General features: G+C 42.6%; 1 protein-coding gene and 1 long non-coding RNA gene across 3 annotated transcripts in view; one reads left to right on the forward strand and one right to left on the reverse strand.

The window, feature by feature from the left end:
- Nucleotides 1-1,839: 1,839 nt before the first annotated feature.
- On the reverse strand, nucleotides 1,840-8,266 carry LOC111768068 (uncharacterized). The gene is made up of 3 exons (XR_011426392.1): nucleotides 7,654-8,266; nucleotides 5,233-5,525; nucleotides 1,840-3,878 (listed from the first exon to the last, which is right to left on the reverse strand). It is a non-coding gene; the product is annotated as an uncharacterized lncRNA (long non-coding RNA).
- The window catches only part of TGFA (transforming growth factor alpha), a 103,843-nt gene continuing 90,673 nt past the window's right edge, over nucleotides 8,057-21,226 (forward strand). The window contains exon 1 of one of the 2 annotated variants that reach the window (XM_005599910.3): nucleotides 8,057-8,666. In XM_005599910.3, the coding sequence (XP_005599967.1) occupies nucleotides 8,627-8,666 (40 nt within the window). In that variant the 5' untranslated portion in view covers nucleotides 8,057-8,626. The remainder of the gene's footprint in view (nucleotides 8,667-21,226) is intronic. The other variant, XM_005599909.3, reaches the window with a different exon arrangement.

Consider the following 21,226-nt stretch of genomic DNA (forward strand, 5'->3'; position numbering starts at 1 on the left):
TTTTAGTTTGTTTTTTTTTTCTTTTTTGTTTTTGCCACTTTTCTTAGTTTGGGATATCAGGGTTCCTTTCGTTTGAAAAACTGAATTGGGACACTTGCCATCCTCTTTTATATTCTGGAAGATTTTAAGCAGCAAGGATATTGGCTTCTTTGAGGGCTAAAAGATGTGTGCTTTCTAACTCTGTGGAACAGGCATCTTTCATGGAGCAATTATTTAACAATTTCTCCATTTCTTTATTAGTTTTTTCAAGTTACTACTTCTTCTTGAGTCAATGTGGCAATTACATTTTCCTAGAAAATTCATTCATTTTAATGAGTTTTTCAAATTCATTGAGTCATAGCTTCTGTTTTCTTATAATTAAAAAATCCTTTTGGCATATCTTCTCACCCACTTCTCCTTCCCAACATTGTAAATTTTTTATTTTCTCTTCACTCTTCATGATTACCCTTGCTGTGCCTTTATTATTCTTTTCAAAGATTCTCTTGCATTTATTCCCTGATTATTGCCTTTGCTAATTCATTAATTTTTGCTTTAATCGTGACCCCACATTTCTGCTTTCCTTAGATTCCTTTTTCCTTTTTTATTTCCATTTTGATTAAATTGTTACTTCATTTAGTTTTATTATTTCTTAACAACAAAAGAAAATTTGTGGCTACAAATTTTTCTTTGCACAGCTTTGGCAGAATCCCAAACATTTTGATTTTGTTCTCATCACTATTTTGTAGCAGAATTTTCATTTTCTCTTGGATTCAAGAGTAATTTAGGAAAAAAACTTTTTTATGTCTAAGTGATTGCATGTTTAAATTGTCCTTTTGTTGTTTAGTTCTAACCTAATTTATTATAGTTAACAACCAAAGCTTAAAAAGTTTTTTATTCTTGGAATTTACTAAGGTTTCATTTGAAAGACAGCATATGATCTAAGGATATTCGAAAGGAACGTATTTATATTTGTAGAATAGAAAATCTTGATTTGCATATATTAAATTAATTATATTAAATAAATTATTCAAATTCATCATACCTTTACTTAATGTTTATCCTTTTGAGGTGCCACAGACACTCAGGTTTCACAAAGTGTATCCATTATGTATTGCTGCATAACAAACCACCCCAAAATTTAGTGCTTTAAAACAAAGACATTATTTCTCACAATTCTGCGAGTTGGCTGGGTTCACTCTTACAGGCAAATTCAGCTGGTGGCTGGGATCAGGGCTGGCTTCAGCAGTGGTGAGCTATCTCTGCTCCATGAACCCTGTCATCTTCTACTAGACTAGATCGGGCTTCTGCCTATGATGTTAGAAACATTCTAAGAGCGTAAGCCCTAATGCACAAAGTTTTTTAAGTCTCTGCTTGTATCACCCTTTTTGCTGAAGTCCCATTGAACTAAGCAAGACACACAGCCAAACCCAGACTCAATGTGGGAGGGGACTACCCAAGGGCATGAGGTCAGGAAGTCTTCGTTGGGGGCCATTAATATGACAATCTACCACACAAAGGGATTATAATTTGTCCTCATAGCTCTCCTTATATTTGTAGTAGTTTTGACCAAAATAATCCTGTTTATAAATTAATTTTTTGCAACAAATTTTAGTTTTCTCGTAATTACATTACCTCCCCAGATTTCTTTTGGTTTGCATTTACAGGGCAATTGTTTTTGCTTCTTATGTCACTGTTACGTGCATTTCTTAAAAGCTTCTAGTTGGATTTTGTATTTTAAAAGGGGAGTCAAAACTATTCATGTTTAATGGGAACCCAGAAGCATTTGTTCTTACTTCTACCATCTGATCATATATACACTTTCTGGCTTTCACATTTCTTGGACTTTTCCTCATTCTTCTTGCTAACTCAGTCTCTCTCTCTCTCCCCCCTCCCTTTTTTCCTCTAAAAATTTGGATGTTATATGTTCTATTTTTATTCTTTTACTAGCTATCTTTAAATTTTTAAAATTAATTTATGTGTCTATCAAAGAAAAGAATTTTACAGTAGGTATGAATGCTCTTCAATGAAAGATGACAAAATAAGCACATTTTTGCTTTCCCTTCTCCTATGCCATCCTGTCCTCTCAGTTTCTACAACAATAATCTGGTCTTTAGATTTAGATTATTATGATAATTTAATCCCAATTCCTAATCCATTTATATGTGTTTTCTTTCAAGAATTATCTTCAATAGTTTTATTAAGGTTCCAACCATACCTTCAGCTTCACATATCAGACTACCTAAAAGTGGCTCAGACATTAAGGACATTTAATTACACCATATGGAAAGGAGGGTAAAGGGAGGCATATCCAGGGTTGGTTCAGCAGCTCTTAAAGTTCTATGCGGGCATCTCTCAGATTCTCTTGGCCTTCTCCTCATGGTCACAAGATGGATACCACACTCCAGATATTTCATCCTTAGACAATCATCTTAAAGGCAGGAAGAAAGGTCAGGCTACCTCACTGCCTGTCTTTATCAAGAAACAAATTCCTCCCCAAACCTAACAGGAGACTTTCTTTAACATTTCATTGGCCAGAACTTAGTCACACGCTCAGTCCTAAGCCAATCATCAACAACGGGCAAGGAATTTTCTTGCTTCATCCTTCGGGTCAGGGCATGTTGTCAATCACACAAAATTGGGATTCTCTTAGTAGGAAGGAAAGAAAAATGTTCATCCTATTGGCATCCAACAATGATGCCACAATATATTAAAAATCAGGAGTTAGGCTCAACATTAAGTTTTACTGCTTGTATCATTCACTGCCATTTCTTTTACATTATTGAGTTTATTTGCTTGGCTTGAATATTTTCTGTGGAGTCTTTATTTCATTTGGGGTGGTACATGAATGGTTTACTTTTTTACAGCTGCTTGTCCAAAATATCAGAATTTTGTGTAAGGAACAGAATTTTGCATCAAAATCACTTTCCCTCAAAATTCCACACATATTGCTTTGTTGTCTTTGGCATTTATGTGGCAAACATCAAGATGATATTTTTTCCGGGGCTGGCCCCGTGGCCGAGTGGTTAAGTTCGTGCGCTCCGCTGCAGGCGGCCCAGTGTTTCGTTGGTTCGAATCCTGGGCGCGGACATGGCACTGCTCGTCAGACCACGCTGAGGCAGCGTCCCACATGCCACAACTAGAAGAACCCACAACGAAGAATACACAACTATGTACCGGGGGGCTTTGGGGAGAAAAAGGAAAAAATAAAATCTTTAAAAAAAAAGACGATATTTTTTCCTTCAGAGGTAACCTGATTCTTCTGCTTGAGTGGCTTCACGAAGCAGCGAACACTTTTCCTGTCCATTGTTGAACCCCTCATGCCTAACCCAGTGCCTAGAACACAGGCTCGTCATAGATGTGTGGAATGAATGGATGACAGAAAACAACGAAGAGCCAGTTGTCGGTGGAGGATCCCAAAGGAGCAGTTCCGCCTTCATGTTGAAGACTTTCTTTGCCCTGCATGTTGTAACCACATAAAGCTAGCTGGGAGCCACGTGGCTGCCCTCATTGTTGCTCCTTGGCAATGTTCTCTCTGTGCCAGGCATCAAACATGAGCCCCTCAGTGGGATCCCTGCCCTGTGTGCGCCCCAATACCTGGACACTTCCTGGATGCTCCAAGAGGATGGAGATTTGCCCCTCCCGGCTTTCCCATGATTAATGTTTGTCCGTAGCCTTGTCACAACCAACCTTGGGAGTGTTGCTGGGTTCTGGTGGGGGTCCCTCCTGAGAGAGGCCTTTCTATTCTGTGAGGTGAATTGAAGGCTGTCAAACCTTTCGCTCAAACTGGTCTCATCTGCATCAAGTCGTACAGAAATTCCTTGAAATGTCTGGTATGTGGGTGGAATCCTTTTTCAGTTTTGAAGAATGACAGATTTTCCCCTATCATTATTTTCCTTTGGCTGTGTCAATGGGAGTTTGGAAGAGAGACAGGATGGGAAGTTCAATGTGAGGATTTGAATGCCTGTCACAGAATAGAAGTCTGTCCTTGTACTTTTCCTAGTCTCTTTAGACAAAGTACCCTCCACCTTATAGCCCTATGTATGTATAGCCCTATGTATGTATGTATGTATAACTGCCCCCTTCTCATCACCAAGCCCTCCCGTTTGGAGATACAAGAACAGTTTCTCTTCTATCAGCTCCCTGCTCCCTTCCTGGGCTCCCTATTAAACATATTTTGGATATCCTGGCTTTGTTTTTCTCTGTCTCATATCTTATGTCTCATAATTTTTTTTCCTTTTCCTCTGAGCTTGGGGAGAATTTCTTTCATCTCCAAGTCTTAGAGACTCTGACCAGTCTTTGTAGCTGCTTAGATCACCAGTGGAACCATCAACCTTCAAACTTTTACTGGGCTTTACACCCACCCTGTGAACTCTCTCAGGAAGGAAGGAGTCAAGCTTAATACACAATATCAACATGCATTCCCAAGGCAGACCTGAGAGCTGGGGGATGGAAGATGTTAAGCAGACGGTCAGACCGTCTTTGGACAACACTGTCCGTGAAAATTACCCAGGTAGCTGAGGACAAAGAAAATGCCTCTATGGCTTCTTGCCCCACCCATTATGCTGGTGATGAAAACCATGAAAATGGATTCAGCATAAGGTTTCCTATTTTTCTTTGGCTAGAGATAAGGAATACACTAATAGCTGAGGCCTCAGCGGGGGCGGATCCTTGGACAATACCTTACTTTGGATTAAATTTCTTTTCCTAAATCCCTTAACACATTAAAATCTCCTCACTCTGCCTAAACACAGTTCTCCAGAGCCCTTTATAAAACCTCTCTCTCTTTCTCTCTCACACACAGATGACATCTGACCTTTGCCATCCTACTGTGCCAGGCACCCTTTACTATTTTCCCTCTGGGTCCCCGTCTGCCAGTGCCACTGAGGAAGGCCCTGCAGCCACCTGAAGTCAACTCTGGTCATTGCTCTCCAAGGCCTGCCTGCAGCAATTGAAACTCCTTCAATGCTGTGGCTCATGGCTGTGCTTCCTCCATAAGAGTGTCTGGGCCATTTAGTCACTAATATCTTGGGTAATTGCCGAGCTAAACAGTGAGCTCAGCTGGCCTGAATCATTCAGGGAAGACTCTGATGCTTGTGGCCCCACAATCCCTTCCACAAATGAATCAGGAAGGAGGGGGAGGCTGATTACAGTGAAGAAGGGGACTCTTTAAACATATGCTCTATAATGAGTACGTAGAAGAAAGGAAAGGGAAAACTGACAGAGGGATTTTACTAGCCTCTGAGTAGTACATACCTAGTTCTCTTGTTTGCACAGGGAGGAGAGGCTGTGATTCGCTTGTTACAGAAGCGATTATCTTTGAGTTCAAGGCCAGCTGAAGTAAGTGTGTGCAAAGGCAGCCCAGGCGTATTCCTAGAGGGGAGGCCACATATTCATCAGGCTCCACATCACACGGAAACAGGACCTTCAGTGGCCAAGTGAACTGGCTTCTGTGCCTGTAGCTGAAGGAATGCACCCACATCTCCACATGGCTTCCAGGGCCACAGCTGGAATTTCACTCAGATTGGAGAGCAATGTCTTGCATACTCCTAAAATGCAAAAACGTCACACCACCCTTTAGGAAAAATGATCCTTGCTCTAATTTGTATCTTTTTACTGTTTTTTTCCCCCCCTCATTCCTCTTACATCACAGGCTGAGAAACAAATTCATAGCCCTGGATTACCTGTGAAATGACCCCCCCATAGAAGGTGCATACGCACACATATGCATATGCATGGGCAAAGGAACTGATATGGAAATGATAAAATAAAGATGATGGTGGGAAATTGAGAGAAGGCAAAAGTATGTCGACAGAGTTTTTCTTTAAACAATAGCTATGTTCATTGATATCAAATACTATGCTAAGCATGCAAATAAGTTCTTGCATCTTGTCCATACATCAACCCAACGAGTACAGTATTATCCTTATTAAAAATGTGGAAACTGGGGCCGGCCCGGTGGCACAGTGGTTAAGTGCTCACGTTCTGCTTCAGCGGCCTGGGGTTCACTGGTTCAGATCCTGGGTGCAGACCTACACACTGCTTGTCAAGCCATGCTGTGGTAGGCGTCCCACAGATAAAGTAGAGGAGGATGGGCACGGATGTTAGCTCAGGGCCAGTCTTCCTCAGCAAAACAAGGAGGATTGGCAGCAGATGTTAGCTCAGGGCTCATCTTCCTCCAAAAAAAAAAAAAATGTGGAAACTGAGGCAGCATAGCATGGAAGCCTTGGAACGAGCTCATTTGCTTTCAAAATCAGGCTCTGCCACTTGCTGGGGAAGTTACTAAATTCTGTTAGTCCATTTGTTTTCACATAAAAGGGGGAGGGACTCTACCTCAGGAGGCTGTTGTGAGGATTAAATGAGATATATAAGATGCTAAAGGCAGAGTGTTAACATTTTAGGAGATTCATTTCCTCCTAGTTCTATAAATAAATGTTCAAAAATTAGTTCAGTCCAGTCACAAAAAATTGTAGATTTCTTTAAAAAAAAAACCCAACCCCGATTATCTGACTTGAATGATTTGGAAGGTTTATAAAACCATAGATATAGGCTAGCTCTTGAAAATGTTGAGGGAGAATTAACGGTTTCCAAGCACTAGAGTGTACTTTGATTTGGGTATTCTTTAGTTTACAAGATATCAGATTAGCCTTGATTAGAAAGATTTCACAGTTCCGAAGGGGACAAACTCATTTGCTTGATTCTGCTGTTTCTTCCCTCCACCCACAACTCTGTGTGTAGGAGTGGGGCAAAGAGGGAACTGCTGAGCCTGACTCCCACCAGCTTGGATGGCCAGCCCTCAGCCACAGTGAACTCGGTATGTGTGTCCCAGCAGGAAACACAGTGACAGGTCCATTCTCCAGTCCTAGTTGGGGGTCCTGGAGAAGAGGAGAAGGACTTGGAGAGCTCCTGATTTCTTCTCTCAGGTAGCCAAGGCAGACTAGTCTAGGAAGGAGACAGAAAGCCGCCCGAACAGGTCAAGACCAGTCTGAAGGAGGCAGACACAGGTGCTGAAGGGAGCGAGGGACAATTTACTAAGAGAGTGTGTGTACCCTGTACATGCATGCATGTGGACACAGGAAAAGAGCTATCCCCCTCCCCCTTACCATGAAACTCTCACCGTGGATCATTAAGGGTTGAAAGACCAGCAAAGTATCCTCTGACAAATGTACTGAAATGAATGGTTTCTCAAGGTAACTTTACACTGTTTTCAAAATCCCTTTCTACTCTGATGTTTCCTGCTCAAATGTTGAGGCCAATGGTCTGGTGCTTCCTTTTTGAAAGTAGGCCCCTCAGCTCATATGAAACTAACTTAAAAGTCAACCCTGAGAGTCTGAGCCTTGGGCCAAGCAAACGGCAAGTGATTCCCTCACTGTCATCCCCCACCTTCCGGAAGAGAGTGGGTCTACCCTGAGCAGCTAGCCCGGAGGGGTCAGGAGAAGAGAGTTCGTCCCTGAGCTCGAGGCATCTGAAAACTACTACTGGTTACTGCCTCTCGGGGGCATACTGTCCCCTAAGTACAGCTCCCAGGGAACCTATGGTTCTTCCATTCTCTGGCCAGACCGTCTTCCTTCCACTTCCCCGACCTCCAGCACCAGGGCCCAGCTCAAGGCCACAAATCCTGAAAGGGCCAGCCAGGTGGCTCCAGCCCATACAACCCCCTCTCGCGGCGCACGCTACCCGGTTCTTGGCCTCCGCTTGTAGCAGGGTGGACGGGGTGGACTGGGCATAGTGGTGGCTAACCAGGCGCCCCACAGACAGGAGACTCATCTTCATTACCAGCCACAGTCAAGATGTTTGTACGAAGGCCCGCTGATCTTAACAATGTGCCCGCCTGGGAACGTGGGGTGGCTGTGCTCGGGCGGCTGGCGTCCCTAGAATCGAGCGTTCTTCGCTGGGATGGGGGCGCAGGTGGGAAACCCGGTTTAACAAATTCTTCGCTTGATTCTGGGGAGCATGTTCGTGGCTCCAAATCTTGGCAGGCGGCGGCCGAAACTCGCAGGTCCCGTTCCGGGCCGCGGCCCCAGTCCCTTGGTGGGGAGAGCCCTCTGCAGCGGCGGTCGGAGCAGGTGACGGGCCGTCCGGGCGGCTCCGCTCCCCTTCCTGGAGCCTAGAAGCAGCCGCTGCGCCCCGTCTGCTCGCCCTCCGTGGTCGGCGCCGACCTGGGAGCGGGGGCCCGTGGCCACACTGCGTTGCTCGTCTGCGGGAGGCGTCTGAAGTCGGCGCTTCCTGCCTTTTCCCCGGCCTGGGCTCCCCGCTCGCGCGGCGGGTACAGAGATTCCCGGGTCGCCCCGCCCCGCCCCGCCGCCCGCGCCCTGCTCGGTGCGCGCAGCGTCCCCGCCCCCAGCCCCAAACCCCCACCCCCAGTGCCCTTAGGGGGGCACCCCCATTGGGGCGGGAGGGTGGTCCGCCGTGCCCCGGTCCCCGAGTGGCGGAGAGGTGACGGTAACCGCCTTCCCATTTCCGCCCGGTCTGCAGCGCGGCAGGGTGAGTGCCAGCGCAGAGGGCTCGGTCCTCGCTCCGCCCGCCCGCGCCGGGGGCTGGCCTTGCCTCAGCCGGCGCCTTTTTCCCCCCGCACCGCGGCGCCGCTTCGCCACTCGGGCACCGCAGGTAGGGCAGGAGGCGGGAGCGCCTGCCGCCCGCCGCCCGTAAGATGGTCCCCTCGGCTGGACAGCTCGCCCTGTTCGCGCTGGGTACGTACGCCGCCTGCTGCACGCCGGCGCCCCCTGCCCTCCGCCGCACCCCGCTTTCCCTGTCCTTCATGTCTCGTCCCCGGGCTTTTCTGCGCCCGCCTAGGAGGCTGGAGGGAGGCTAATACTTTAGGGGTTGGAAGTTGGGAGGCGAGGGGCGTCACTGGGGCTTACTAGGGGTTTGGGGAACCCGCTCCAAAGAGGGGGACCGTCGAGCGCCCAGGCTTGCCCGGGAAGTGGCCGCCTGGGCCGTGCGTGAGAAAGCCCGCCGGGGAAGGGGAAGCGGTGTGTGAACTTTAATCCGCCGCGGCTGTGTGTGTCTGTTCGTACACTTGCCCACACCTACCTGTTCACCTGGCTGCCTCCAAGCCGGTCTTCACCGGCGTTGGTGACGTGTAGACTCTGGGGGTGACCGGCGACCCACCCTCCGGCAGGACCCTGCCTGCTTCCCTTTCCTACCCCCTGCCCACCCCTGCCCACTTCTGCCCACCAGCGATGGACAGAGGGTCACGGTCAGCAGCGGCACCCTCAATCTTCTAACTTGCAGAGCTCTTGAGCTTTGGGGTAGGTTTTGGGTTTTTGTGCGGATTAATTGTTCTTTTAATTAACTTCCCCGGGAGACGTGGTTGAAGTGTCAGCCGAGGGCAGGAGTGAAACCCTAGACGGAGCGTTGCCAATTTCCTTTGAGTTTGTTCTGGGGAGGGAACAAGGGATGGGGGAAGGGAGGAGCAGACGGGTCTGCGGAGCCCGTGAGCTGCTCGGCGGTGGCGTCCGCAGGCCGGCGTGTAAGTGGCGAGGGGCGCAGCGCCGCGCGCCCTGGCCGCCTCTTGCCCTTCGCGGTCGGGTCGCTCCAGTGTTGAGATAGCAAATTAACAGCCCAGGTGCCCTGGTTATTGCTGCCGCTCCCGTGAAAGGAATTGTTCTGCCGATATCCCCTGAGTTTAACCCTGAAAAGCAAGTTGCTCGCTACAGGGTCGTGTATTAGAGTGCGAGGAAAGCTATGGAGCCCCTCCCCCGAAAAGCTCAGAGCCGCAGCCTCACCCGGTTTTGCACAGGGTTTCACGAGGCGCACGGACCCGCCTGTAATCCTGCTGGTGAAACGCTCGTAAAGAACCGCGGCCCGAAGGGAGGCATCCACGGAGGGAAACACCGAGCAGGGATGGAACCGGATGCGCCAACAGTACCCTATTGAAACTCACCAACAGGTGGCACGATTATGGGCCGCTTTCCCTCCCTCCCCTTTTGCAAGATTTGATTTTTTTTTTTGTATTGACGGTTCTGATTTCAGATTTTTTTAAAGCAATGAAACATTACCAATACAGTAGCAGCTTCCTGTGTGCGGTTCCCTGTTGTAATGTGTTTTGCAAACATTAGTCGTAGTAATAATGAATGCTAATACTGTTGGAGCGCTTACTCTGTGCCAGGCACTGTTCTAAGTGCTTGACGTGTATTAACTCACTTAATTTTCACACCAACCTGGTGAAGAAGGTATCATCCCCATTTTATAACGGAGGAAAGTGAAGCGCGCAGGGCCCACCGTTAGTAAGTAGTTGGGCCAGGATTATTAAAGTGCGGAAGGAATGTGGATATGAAAAGTCGCCTAACTGGGGTCACTCTAGTCCCATCTCCCAGGTTTGGGATTTTTCCTTGAGACTAGATTCTGTGAAATACCCTGCAACTTGCTGTTAAATTGGGTTTTCTGTTGGACTCCTAGGATCTCAAGGTGGCCTGAGGTTATTCAGTGAAAATTAAAGGCAGGAAATAATGAAGGTAAGCAAATTTGAGGAAGCATTGGAAAGTTGCTCCCCATCATAGCATACTTGCCCATGAAGACTGCATTCATTCATCGTGTAGTTTTTCTCTCACCTAAGAGTTCAGCTTGATCTTTGTTTCCTTCCTTAAGAAAAAGATGTATTGGGGCCGGCTGGTGGCGCAGCAGTTAAGTTCGCAGGCTGGGCTTTGGTGGCCCGGGGTTCGCTGCTTCGGATCCCGGGTGCGGACATGGCACTGCTTGGCAAGCCATGCTGTGGTAGGCGTCCCACATATAAAGTAGAGGAAGATGGGCATGGATGTTAGCTCAGGGCCAGTCTTCCTCAGCAAAAAGAGGGAGGATTGGCAGCAGTTAGCGCAGGGCTAATCTTCCTCAAAAAAAAAAAAAAAAAAAAGATGTACGAACTTCAAAAGATTGGTCAATATGTAAAAGCTGGCTCCTACAATTCCAAAGTGTGAGCAGTTGAAACAAGTAGAGGAAAAACAAGACTGGAGTAATTTACACCCTGAGGAGTCCTTTTCACTTATATATCTTTAAAAAAAAAAAAAAGCCATTAGTTCTGTGCCTTGACTAGAACTTCTGCCTCCCACCTCATTTTCCATAGATTACTAAATAGTACTTGTCAGTGCCACAGGCAGCTTTCATTTGCACATTTCCTCCAGAGCTGCTTTCCTCTTTGATTTTTCTTAAATTAGCTAAAGGCAGTTCCAGGCAAATCAGCCAGTGTTCCATTGCTAATCAAGATCTAGAAAACTGGGATGTCTCCCCTTCTTCCCCACGCTGGTGGGGACAGTCTGAGAAGGAACCAGCTGTTAGGAGTCTCAGTCAACACTCCTGATTGCTTGGAACCTGAACGTTGATTGATGTTTTGGCGGAGAGGATGTGTAGGCTGTTGCTTAAATGGCAACATTGGAAAAGTAATCCATGTTCCTGTGGTGGCTGCCCTCCCATGTAAGGTTTCCATCACTGGCAGCGCAAACCTCACAGGGGCTTGGCACCTCCAGTCCCATATCCTCCTCTGTGTCCAGGGAGCAAGATGTGTAATCTTGGGCAAGTTACATAGCTTCTCTGTGTTTTTGTGGGGGGTTTTTTTTGTCTGTAAAATGGTGATATTAATAGGGTTGTTGAATATGTTTAATAAATGCAGAATGGTGCCAGGCACATAGTAAGAGCTTAATCGATCTTAGCGCCATCATCATCATCATCATTGTTCCTTTGAACCTCATAGAATTCCAGATATCATTCACTGCAGGTTATGTTGATTCCGTATCTGGAAGAGTTTCCCTTATCTCCCAGCTCCCACCCTTCCTAAGCCAGAAAAATACCATCCCACCTGAAAACCTACCTCATTATTTTGGTGAATATCCTTTGGCAGGTGACAAATTCAAGCGAGTTTAGGGGTTCTTTTGGACATCGTGAATTCTTTCATTTTGATGCAGAACATTTGTATTTCCTCCTTAAAGTTCATTGGTCAGTTGTTCATTAAAGTCAGCACTCAGTTCCAGTTTTCTCATTGTAAAGTGGGAATAATAAAACTGTACCCACCTCACAGTTTCTTATGAGAATCAAATGAGATGGTAAATATGGAAACTATTTAAAAACAGTAAAAGTAAAGGACTACACACAAAATGAAATTGATTTCATAGTACAGAAATGAGTTTTAAAATCCAGAAGTAAACATTGTTATGACAGCTCCCAGAAGTAGAATGGATGTAGATCTACCGAAGGACGTCTTAGGATGCGAAGTGTCATCAGGGGTGGGTAGAGATGAAACAGCTCAGCTTCCCTGTGGATTCAGGACTGAGGGACCAGTAGGGGGCATGAAGTAAGATGTTTTTTTTCTCCATTACATGTAAATAATGTCTTTCAGAGTAGACAGTGGAGGTTGGCCCAGGACACATGTTTTCCTTATTGGGCAGCCATAATTAGGGAAAATTCACTTAGAACAAGGGCTGTAAAGGTGAATATGGAAGCTTTAGAGTTACCAGTATTTGCTTTTCCAAAATTTGGTTTCCTCAGGATAAAGTAATCTTTCTGTAAATACTCAATGTACCCTGGAAAGGAGACCTTTCTTATAGGAGTAAATGATGCTTCATGTTGCTGTGGTAACACATGAAAAATAGCCGCCTTTTCCATTAGCCCTACTACCTCTAAGGACCTTTTGAAAGTGTGTTTGAACATGGTGCTATTCTTTGGGCTGCCCACTAAAAGGAAGCGGCAATGGGAAGTGGGGATTGGGTCAACCAAAGTGGGACTAGCCTGACACACTGAATTGGGCATCTTGTGCTTGGTTTCACACTCAAAACCTCTGTACTGTCTTCCACAGCGGTGCCCTTAAATCAGAACCACGTGGAAGGCTTGGTAAAGCAGATAGCAGGGCAGGAGGTGGGAGAGCACGTGTCTGAGGAGTTCCCAGGTGTGGCTTATGCCCCAAAGGGGTGGGACCCTTTGAGCACCACTGCTCTATAGTCAGTTGCTGTTAGGGAAACTTTGGGCTTAACCAATTGCATTTTATCCTAAGTCCGTTCTGACGTTTATAAATGCCACTGTGGTTTTATGGGCCATTATTAAAGGCCTGTCTTGCGGACCAGGGCTGAGTTAAAACTCTTGCTGAGATCTCTTAATTGTCCTAAGTGTTCTAGTACTTTATCCATGGAAAATGTAATGGTCCCATGTTGTGACACTTACGCTGACCAATGCTAATCATGTCATATTTTCTCTTTTTGGATCACCAAAATTTGACGTTGTTTGGCTGCCATTTCAAATAGTTTTAATCACTTCATTTTAAAGTATGAACTTAATTCTATGCTAAAGGCTAATATGCTTCAGATTGCATCTGGATAGAAGATTGGGGTACTTTCATGGTGACTATTGGTTTGGTTTTTGCTTTTTTTTTTTTTCTTGTGAAATCGCAAGTATAAAAATCTTTCATAGAATCAGGAAAGCTATAAATCCAGACTACCAGAACCAACTCTTAGGAGCTGTTCATTTCAAGTACAAGGCACATTCCCTTTAGACCAGCTCTGAAATCTGGGTAAATTCTTTCAAAGCATTATGAATCGTTGTATTGAACATGACTTAAATAGTTGTTACCTGGGCTTAGAAAATGTTGGAAATTTATTGAAATGGAATTTTATGTATTTACTAGTACATTTTTGTTTTTTCTTAAGTCAGAGGAAACAATTTTGTTTCATATGGAGTCTGTCCCCTGTCAAGTTAATTCTATGTTCACTACTTTTGCCTTTAATTTTTTCTTGTCCCGTTACTTTGAAAAGCTTCCGGTTTTCCCCCACCTTACAGTTTCTGCTTCTCAAGTGTCGTAGGTGGTTAGGGCTTCCTCAAGAAGGGATGTACATGTAACTTGTGTAACAAGCTCGTATAACTTGGTGGAACTCCAGACTGCTACTGCCTTGCCTTTTTTGGTTTTCATCTTTGACAGTGTTAACTTTTCTGGCTGGGAACCTCAGCAACCGAGTCCCGGCCCCTCCATGGCTTGCCTTGCATTAATGTTGGCTGGTGCTCACCCTCTCTTCCTTCCTAGTTTGAGGGCTCCCTGAGGGCAGAGACCTTTGGTTTTCGTCTCTGCCTTTGGCACCTCTGAGGACAGGCCAAGTCTCAGAGGAAACCAATAAGCCCTTGATGACCCCTTAGGGTGCCGAGCGCTGGATACTCCAAGTGTAGACTCAGTTGGCAAACACTTGGCCATGTGGTTAACATTAATCCTGAAAAATTCTGTAGTATGATAATAAAGGGTGCTTGCATGTAAATTCTTGCAACACCAATGCAACTAGTCTTCAGAATTCTTTTATTGTTGTTTTTAAAAAATAGTTTATGATTTAATGTTTTAATGATTGCAAAAACATTTTTCCTCTATAGCACTTGGAAAATTCAGGAAAGCATAAGAGAAAAAGTATTTTAATGACCTGTAATTCCACCACCCAAAGATAACCATGATTAACAATTTGTTGTAGAGTCTGATGGATGAATGTATAGGTAGATATTCTGTAAAAGCCTGTGTGAATTCCCATGAGCTTACCCTGTTTAACTTACTTCTTTTTGTAATGTAATTTTTCATAATAGAAATTTTTTATGTCATTTAACATTCATCTGTAACATCATTCTTAGTGGCTGGAAAATAATCCCTTGCATATATTTACTATAATTTAACTAATTTTGAAACCCTTTGGGCATATATGTTCTTCTTATTTCTCACTGTTATGAATAATCTGCACGTTGTTCTTGAGAATTTAAATTGATACGTTTTTGGAAGTCAGTGTGGCAATAGTTATCAATTTTAAGTGGCATAGGGGCTGGCCCGGTGGCCAAGTGGTTAAGTTCACGAGGCCCAGGGTTTTGCCAGTTTGGGTCTGGGTGCCGACATGGCACTGCTCATCAGGGCATGCTGAGGCAGCATCCCACGTGCCACAACTAGAAGCACCTACAACTGAAATACACAACTGTGTACTGGGGGGCTTTGGGGAGAAAAAGGAAAAATAAAATCTTTAAAAAAAAATTTAAGTGGCATAATTTGAGTCATCAATTCTACATAAATACTTGCCTAAATGTGCAAAGAAAAATATAAAAGATGGTGATTATTGACTTGCTTATAATAGTAACAAGTTGCTAGTACCACAACTGTTATAATTATTTAAAGAGATTCCTTAAATAACTTACTTTTATATATCGATACAATGATTTACTACGTATCTATTTAAAAGAATAAAGGTTTTCATGATATATTAAATTTTTGAACACAGGTTCTAGAACCATATGTATAGTCCAGTGCCCTGGTTTGAATTGGTCAATTTTTTATAGTAAGCATATATTAAATTTAAAATGTCTAAAGTCAAGGAAGATAAATGATACAACAGACATTCTTGTACACAGATGTTTGGCACATCTTTGATCACTCAGGATAAAGTCCTAGTAATTGGCCTTTTTTCCCACCAGCAGTGTGCGAATGCCGGTTCTCTTGAATCTTCCATGACACCTGAAGTTAGTTTTAACATTTGCTGAGTTGATTGGAGAAAAAGAACTCAGCTCAAATTTTGTATTTAGTATTTCTTAGGGTGAGTAAACTTGTTAACCATTTGTCATCTCGTTATTTGCATCTTAACCTTTTCAAATTTTTTTCTTATTGATCATCCTTTTCTTACAGCTTTATAACAACATCTTATATATAAAGAATATTAATACTTGACAAGTATGTCCCCCACTTATTGTTTGTCTTTTACTGTTTTATAAATGGTATTTTTGGTATACCGAAGGTTTTTATTTTTATGTAGCAGAAGCTATCAGTCTTTCTCCCTAAGCTTCCTACTTTTGCTTGTATATTTAGAAAAACTTTCCCTATCCTAAGATAAGGCAAATATTTACCCATTTTTTAATTCTAATTCTGTAGTGGTTCCATATATTGTATTGAACTATTCTATCTATAATTTATTCTGGCTTGTGATGTGAGGTATAATTCATATTTCATTTTTTTAAAACAGCCTACCAGTTAGTAGACTGAACTGCCATTTGTGGAATAATCTATCCTTCCCTTTGTGGTTTGAAATTCTATTTTTATCATATGCTAAATTCTTTTAAGTACTTGACTGTGGAATTTCAGTTTGGTCCTATTATTTTGTATTTTTGCCCTTATGGTGAACTTCTTCCTTCATGTATTCTACAAATATTTATTGAGCACCTATTCTGTGCTGTGACCCCTTCTAGATTATAGGGAATCCGCCAAGAATGAACCCAAGTGCTGTTCTCATGGAGCTTGTATTCCAGCGGGTGAGACCTTTCCCCTATTCTCTATTCTAATTGCTTATCGCTGGTTTTTTAAAAACTTAAAAATATATGTTAACTTTAGTAGTCTTTCAGTTGATTCTCTTAGGGTCACAGGTAGATTATCATGTAATCTTGAATAGCGATAACTTCACCTCCTTCAGTTTAATATTTTGATCTATTACTTTTTCTAATCTTATAGTGCTGGTTAGAACTTTAAGAACAGCCTTTTTTAAAGGCAGTAGATATCCTTGTGTTTTTCTTGACTTACGCATGATGTTTGTAGCATTTAACAGTTAAGTATGAGGCTTTTTGGTTATGTATATATATGTGAATATGTATTTAGATATGTATATATACATGTAAACTTTATCATGTTAATAAAATGTATTTCTCTTCATAACTTACTAAAAGATTTGGCATTTTGCTTTATTTTTTAAAGCAAGATAAATAACATGTGTTGTTTTTTGGCTTTTTTCCCAATGTTTTGAGGACATTTATTGACTCAGTTATGTTATAGCCATCCACAGATTCCTGGAATCAATCCTTATTGGGCTTGTGGTATGTTCTCTGTATATACTGCTAGATCTGACTCATCCTGAAGTGTTTGGGGTCTTGTTTTCTTTTTTTAGTTTTGATATCAGCATTATATCAGCTTTATAAAATAAATTTTAAAACATTCCATCTGTTTTTTCGCTCTGGAATAGTTGAAATATCATGAACCAACGGTTCTGTGAAGGCTTGAAAGAAATTGCTTCTGAGGCTTCTGGGCCTGCTCCCTTTTCAGTGGTCAGTTTAAGTTTTCTACTTCTTGAGTCATTTTTGGTGATTATTTATTTTCCTCACAATCTGTTCAATTCAGATTTCTAAATTTTTAGTATGGATTTGTAAATGATCTCCTTTTAATTAAAAATTTTTCTTTTACATCTGTGGCCTCAGTTAATGTGACTTTACCAAATATGAAACAAAGTAAGCACCCAGGCCCCCAAAATAGAATATATTTGTTTGTTTTTCTTGATAAGGATATTTTGAAAAAAAGAACCTTTTTTTTTTTTTAGTTAAATCAAATTTAAGTCAAAGCTTCACATTTGATAGTGTTCCCAGAAGCCAGGTAAATAACTAGTTTACCTGCATAACTGCATGTGCCAAAGTAACAAATATTACAGTAATATACAGTTACATATTATCATTATAATTATACAATGTTACAGTATCATAGTAACAAAGTAACAAATATTACTTTGTGATAGTAATGTTTCTGAGTTGGATGCTGCATGGCATTATCATTTCTAGCAGAAGCTGCTACAGTACCTTCCTGATGGTTCCTTACACTTTAAAAGTTTAAAAACCTCCAAATACACTATTTTGCCCATTAGATGCTACTGTAGTGTTTGAAGCAAGATGACCAATGCCTGAGTGGGAGATTTCTGTGGTTTGCTTGTTTGCTTTTTGGGTTTGTTTTTGTTTTTGTTTTTTTTTAAGATCAGTACTTCTAGGTAAAAATATTGGATTCTTACAAAGAGACCGTGTCTTCCTCTTGGATTCTTTAGTGCCTTTAAGTTTGAATGAGGTCAGTAAACAATTCTCCTGGGCACTTAGAAGACAGATGTACCTTTACTGCTCTTTCGTCATCTCTGGCCAGGTCTGAGGCACTCTCTATGTAATTACTGTACTTCCAAGAGGTGCAGGAGATTAACTGGCTAAATGGTACACGTAATGTGGTGACACAAAAGCAGCCAGAGCTGATAAATGGGAGGTTTGCAATTACACACTCTGCTCCCCTCCCTCTGCCAGGCCTTGGCAACCAACAGGGAAAACACAAACTCAAGATACTTTTCTTGATTGAAAGAAACAGCATAAGACCTGTAACTTTTACTGTGAGTGGCTCTGAGGAGTTGGCGTATGGACTACGAAGGGACATAACCTGTTCACCTTGTCGCTGAGCTCAGCTGGAAACTCTGGGCTTGAGCACTTCTCACCTTGGGACAGTTTCTGGGTTATTATTTTTGCACTGGAGGAGCACATCATCTGGCCGGTTTGCATGCTGTGCACACTCCCTGCCAGCAAATTTAAACAATGACAGCTGTTTTTTGCACATAGCAGACCTTGGGTGTTATAATTAGGGTTTCAGGGGATGAATCATAGGTCCCTGAACTGGAATGAAAGCAAGCCTGGGGCCTGAGCAATTTTTACAGAGGTGAGGTAAACTCGTAGATCACATAGATGGGGAATCCTTCTGGATCTGGGCTGTCCCTAAACCTCATCAGCTACTCCCTTGCCCCCCAAAGAAAATGCCCCAAACACACAGCTTTAGTGCTGGCCACAGTGTAGGCCACCCTGTGGTTGCGACCTCCTCATGTAGGGCATTCAGGATACGTTCCTTCTCTGCTGGCCTCGGTTAAATCCTGCTCCTTCTTTGTCTAAAATGAAATAGAAAGCAGAATCTACAAACAAAAGAATCTACAAAACACCCCCAAATTCAACTCACCAGAGACATCCTCTGGTAAGGTTTAATTACCAGGTGCCTTACCAGATCTCTTTCTGTGAATGGATACAGATATTTGTATATTCACTTTTTTTCCTTCGAAAATGGCATTTGGTATTTTAAAATCTGCTTTTCACTTACAGTATATAGGGGAAATATTTCCATGGCAAAAATACAAATATATCTATCAACCTATTCTTTTTTTTAATGACTAACACATTCCATTGTCCAACTCTATCATTGTTTACCCATCCTTTATTGATAAACATGTAGGTGGTTTTACTTTTAAATATTGAAACCTGAAATGAAAATTTTTGCAGCTAAATCATTACCAGCATCTCGTAATTATCTTCTATGGGTAAATCCCCAGAAATGGATTACTAGGTCAAAAGGTACGTGTTTTTTAACCTCTTAATGTGTTTTGACAGTCTGACCTCCAGGAAAGCTATACCGATTTATACTTCTGTGACCTATGTGTGAGTACCTGTTTATCAGCAAACTTGCCTTTGATGATTAGTATCATTTTCTAGACTTGGCTAATCATGTTGGCAAAATGGTATCTCCTTGTTTCAATTTGCATTTCTTTGGTTAAAACCAACCTTTGGTACAATTGACTGCTTTCTCATGTTTGCATATTTGAACCCACTTTCTTGAGGGTTACACATTTCTGTCCTTAGCTCATGTCTTGGGTAGGTGAGTTATTTTCTTATTGATTTGTAAGCAAATTTTAAAAGATATTAAATATTTTCATCATTTTGTCATTTTGCCTTTTAAATTTATATGTGTTGTGTTTGGGTTTACAGAAGTATGGTTTTGTTTTTGTTTTTAACTTTTCAAGACTTAAAATCTGTTCACTATTCCTTTATGATATCTGCTTTGTCTCGTGGTACGAAAGGGATTTGCTATGACTCTTTCATCTCTCCTTTCCCTTTGTACTTTTATTTTGTTACTTTTTGAAGTTCAATTTCATTTCTTCGGGAATGTATTTTGGTGTAAGATGTGAGATAAGACTCTAACTGGCCTTTTTGTCAAATACTGATCCAGTTACCCTAACACCATTTGTTGAATAATTTATTCTCTACTCACTGATTTCAAATCCCACTTTTGTAACTCGATCCCTTCTCAGGAGTACGTGGGTCTGTTTGTGGCGTTTCTGCTCTGTTCCGTTAATCTGAGGCTCACCCTGTAATGAACCATTCTTTTGGGTTGGGAACGTGTCATTGCCCGGGGAAGTCGGAGCAGAAAATCTTGATAACTAGGAAGGTAGACAGTGTATTATAGGGGGTATTGCTCACTTCTCCCTTTCCTGACAAGACTTCTACTTCCCTCCCAGCTAGGGCGTGTTGGAGGAAGAAATGCATGTGGTGGTGGAGGCAAGGCACACTTACTGTGTTAGTGGGGAGGAGTACTTACCGTGTTTCAGTCACTGGGGAGAAAGGATGACTTACTCATTCCTCAGCATGGCTGAAGACTGATGGACCTTGGGTCTCACTGTCTTGAAAGGCTTGTTGAACCTGCCTGTGTACTCCTATTCTTTCTGGAAATTTGTGCTTTGCAGGAATTGGGGGTCACGAGGCAGGCCTACAATTCTCCATGTGACATTCTCGTTAACTGAGGCGGTATATTTCCATGTCCTCTTCTCAAATGGGAGTACTGAGGAGTAGGCTGTGGCATACCTGGAGCCCGAGACCAAACCTGGTGACACCTCCCTGGAACTGGGAACAATTAAAGAATCAAAAAGGAACCCAGCTGGCAAATCATAACATTGTTTTCTATATTAAAACAAACTCAGATGTATTAGTGAATAGAATGCAAGATTGAAATATCAAAATTAATTTTTAGGATGTAAGACTTTGGGTGAATTGTTATTTTTTTCCTTCAGTTGTTTCAGATTGTGCCCCCAGACTCCAGAGGAATGGGTATGAGTTCCTTCTCTTTGCCATTTCAGGAATTTTGATGGAAAAGTTTGAGAAAGTGCTGTCCCATGTGAATGACTAATTTTCAGATGTTTAAAGTAGAACAAAACAGTAACTAAAATGAATAACTTCATTGTTCTTCTGCTTACTTTGGATTTACTTTTCTTTTTCTAAGTTTTCCTAAGGTGAAGACTTAGATTATTAATCTTAGATCTTTCTTCTTTTCTAATATATTCATTCAATGCTATAAATTTCCCTCTAAGCACTGCTTTATATTTTTTGACTTCTCTTGAGATTTCTTCTTTGACCCACGTGTTATTTAGGAGTGTGTTTATTTATGTTATTGATTTCTAGTTTAACTCCTTTGTGGTCTGAGAGCAGACATTGTATGATTTCTGTTCTTTTGTATGTGTCAAGGTGTGTTTCATAGCCCAGAATGTGGTCCATCTTAGTGAATGTTTATATGAACTTGGGAAGAATGTGTATTCTGCTGTTGTTGGATGAAGTCGTCTCTAGATGTCAATTGTATCCAGTTGGTTGATGGTGCAGTTGAGTTCAACTGTGTCCTTACTGATTTGCTGCCTGCCGGATCTATCCATTTCTGAGAGAGGGATGTTGA

Source organism: Equus caballus, chromosome 15 (genome assembly GCF_041296265.1).
Source record: "Equus caballus isolate H_3958 breed thoroughbred chromosome 15, TB-T2T, whole genome shotgun sequence".
Taxonomy (NCBI): domain Eukaryota; kingdom Metazoa; phylum Chordata; class Mammalia; order Perissodactyla; family Equidae; genus Equus; species Equus caballus.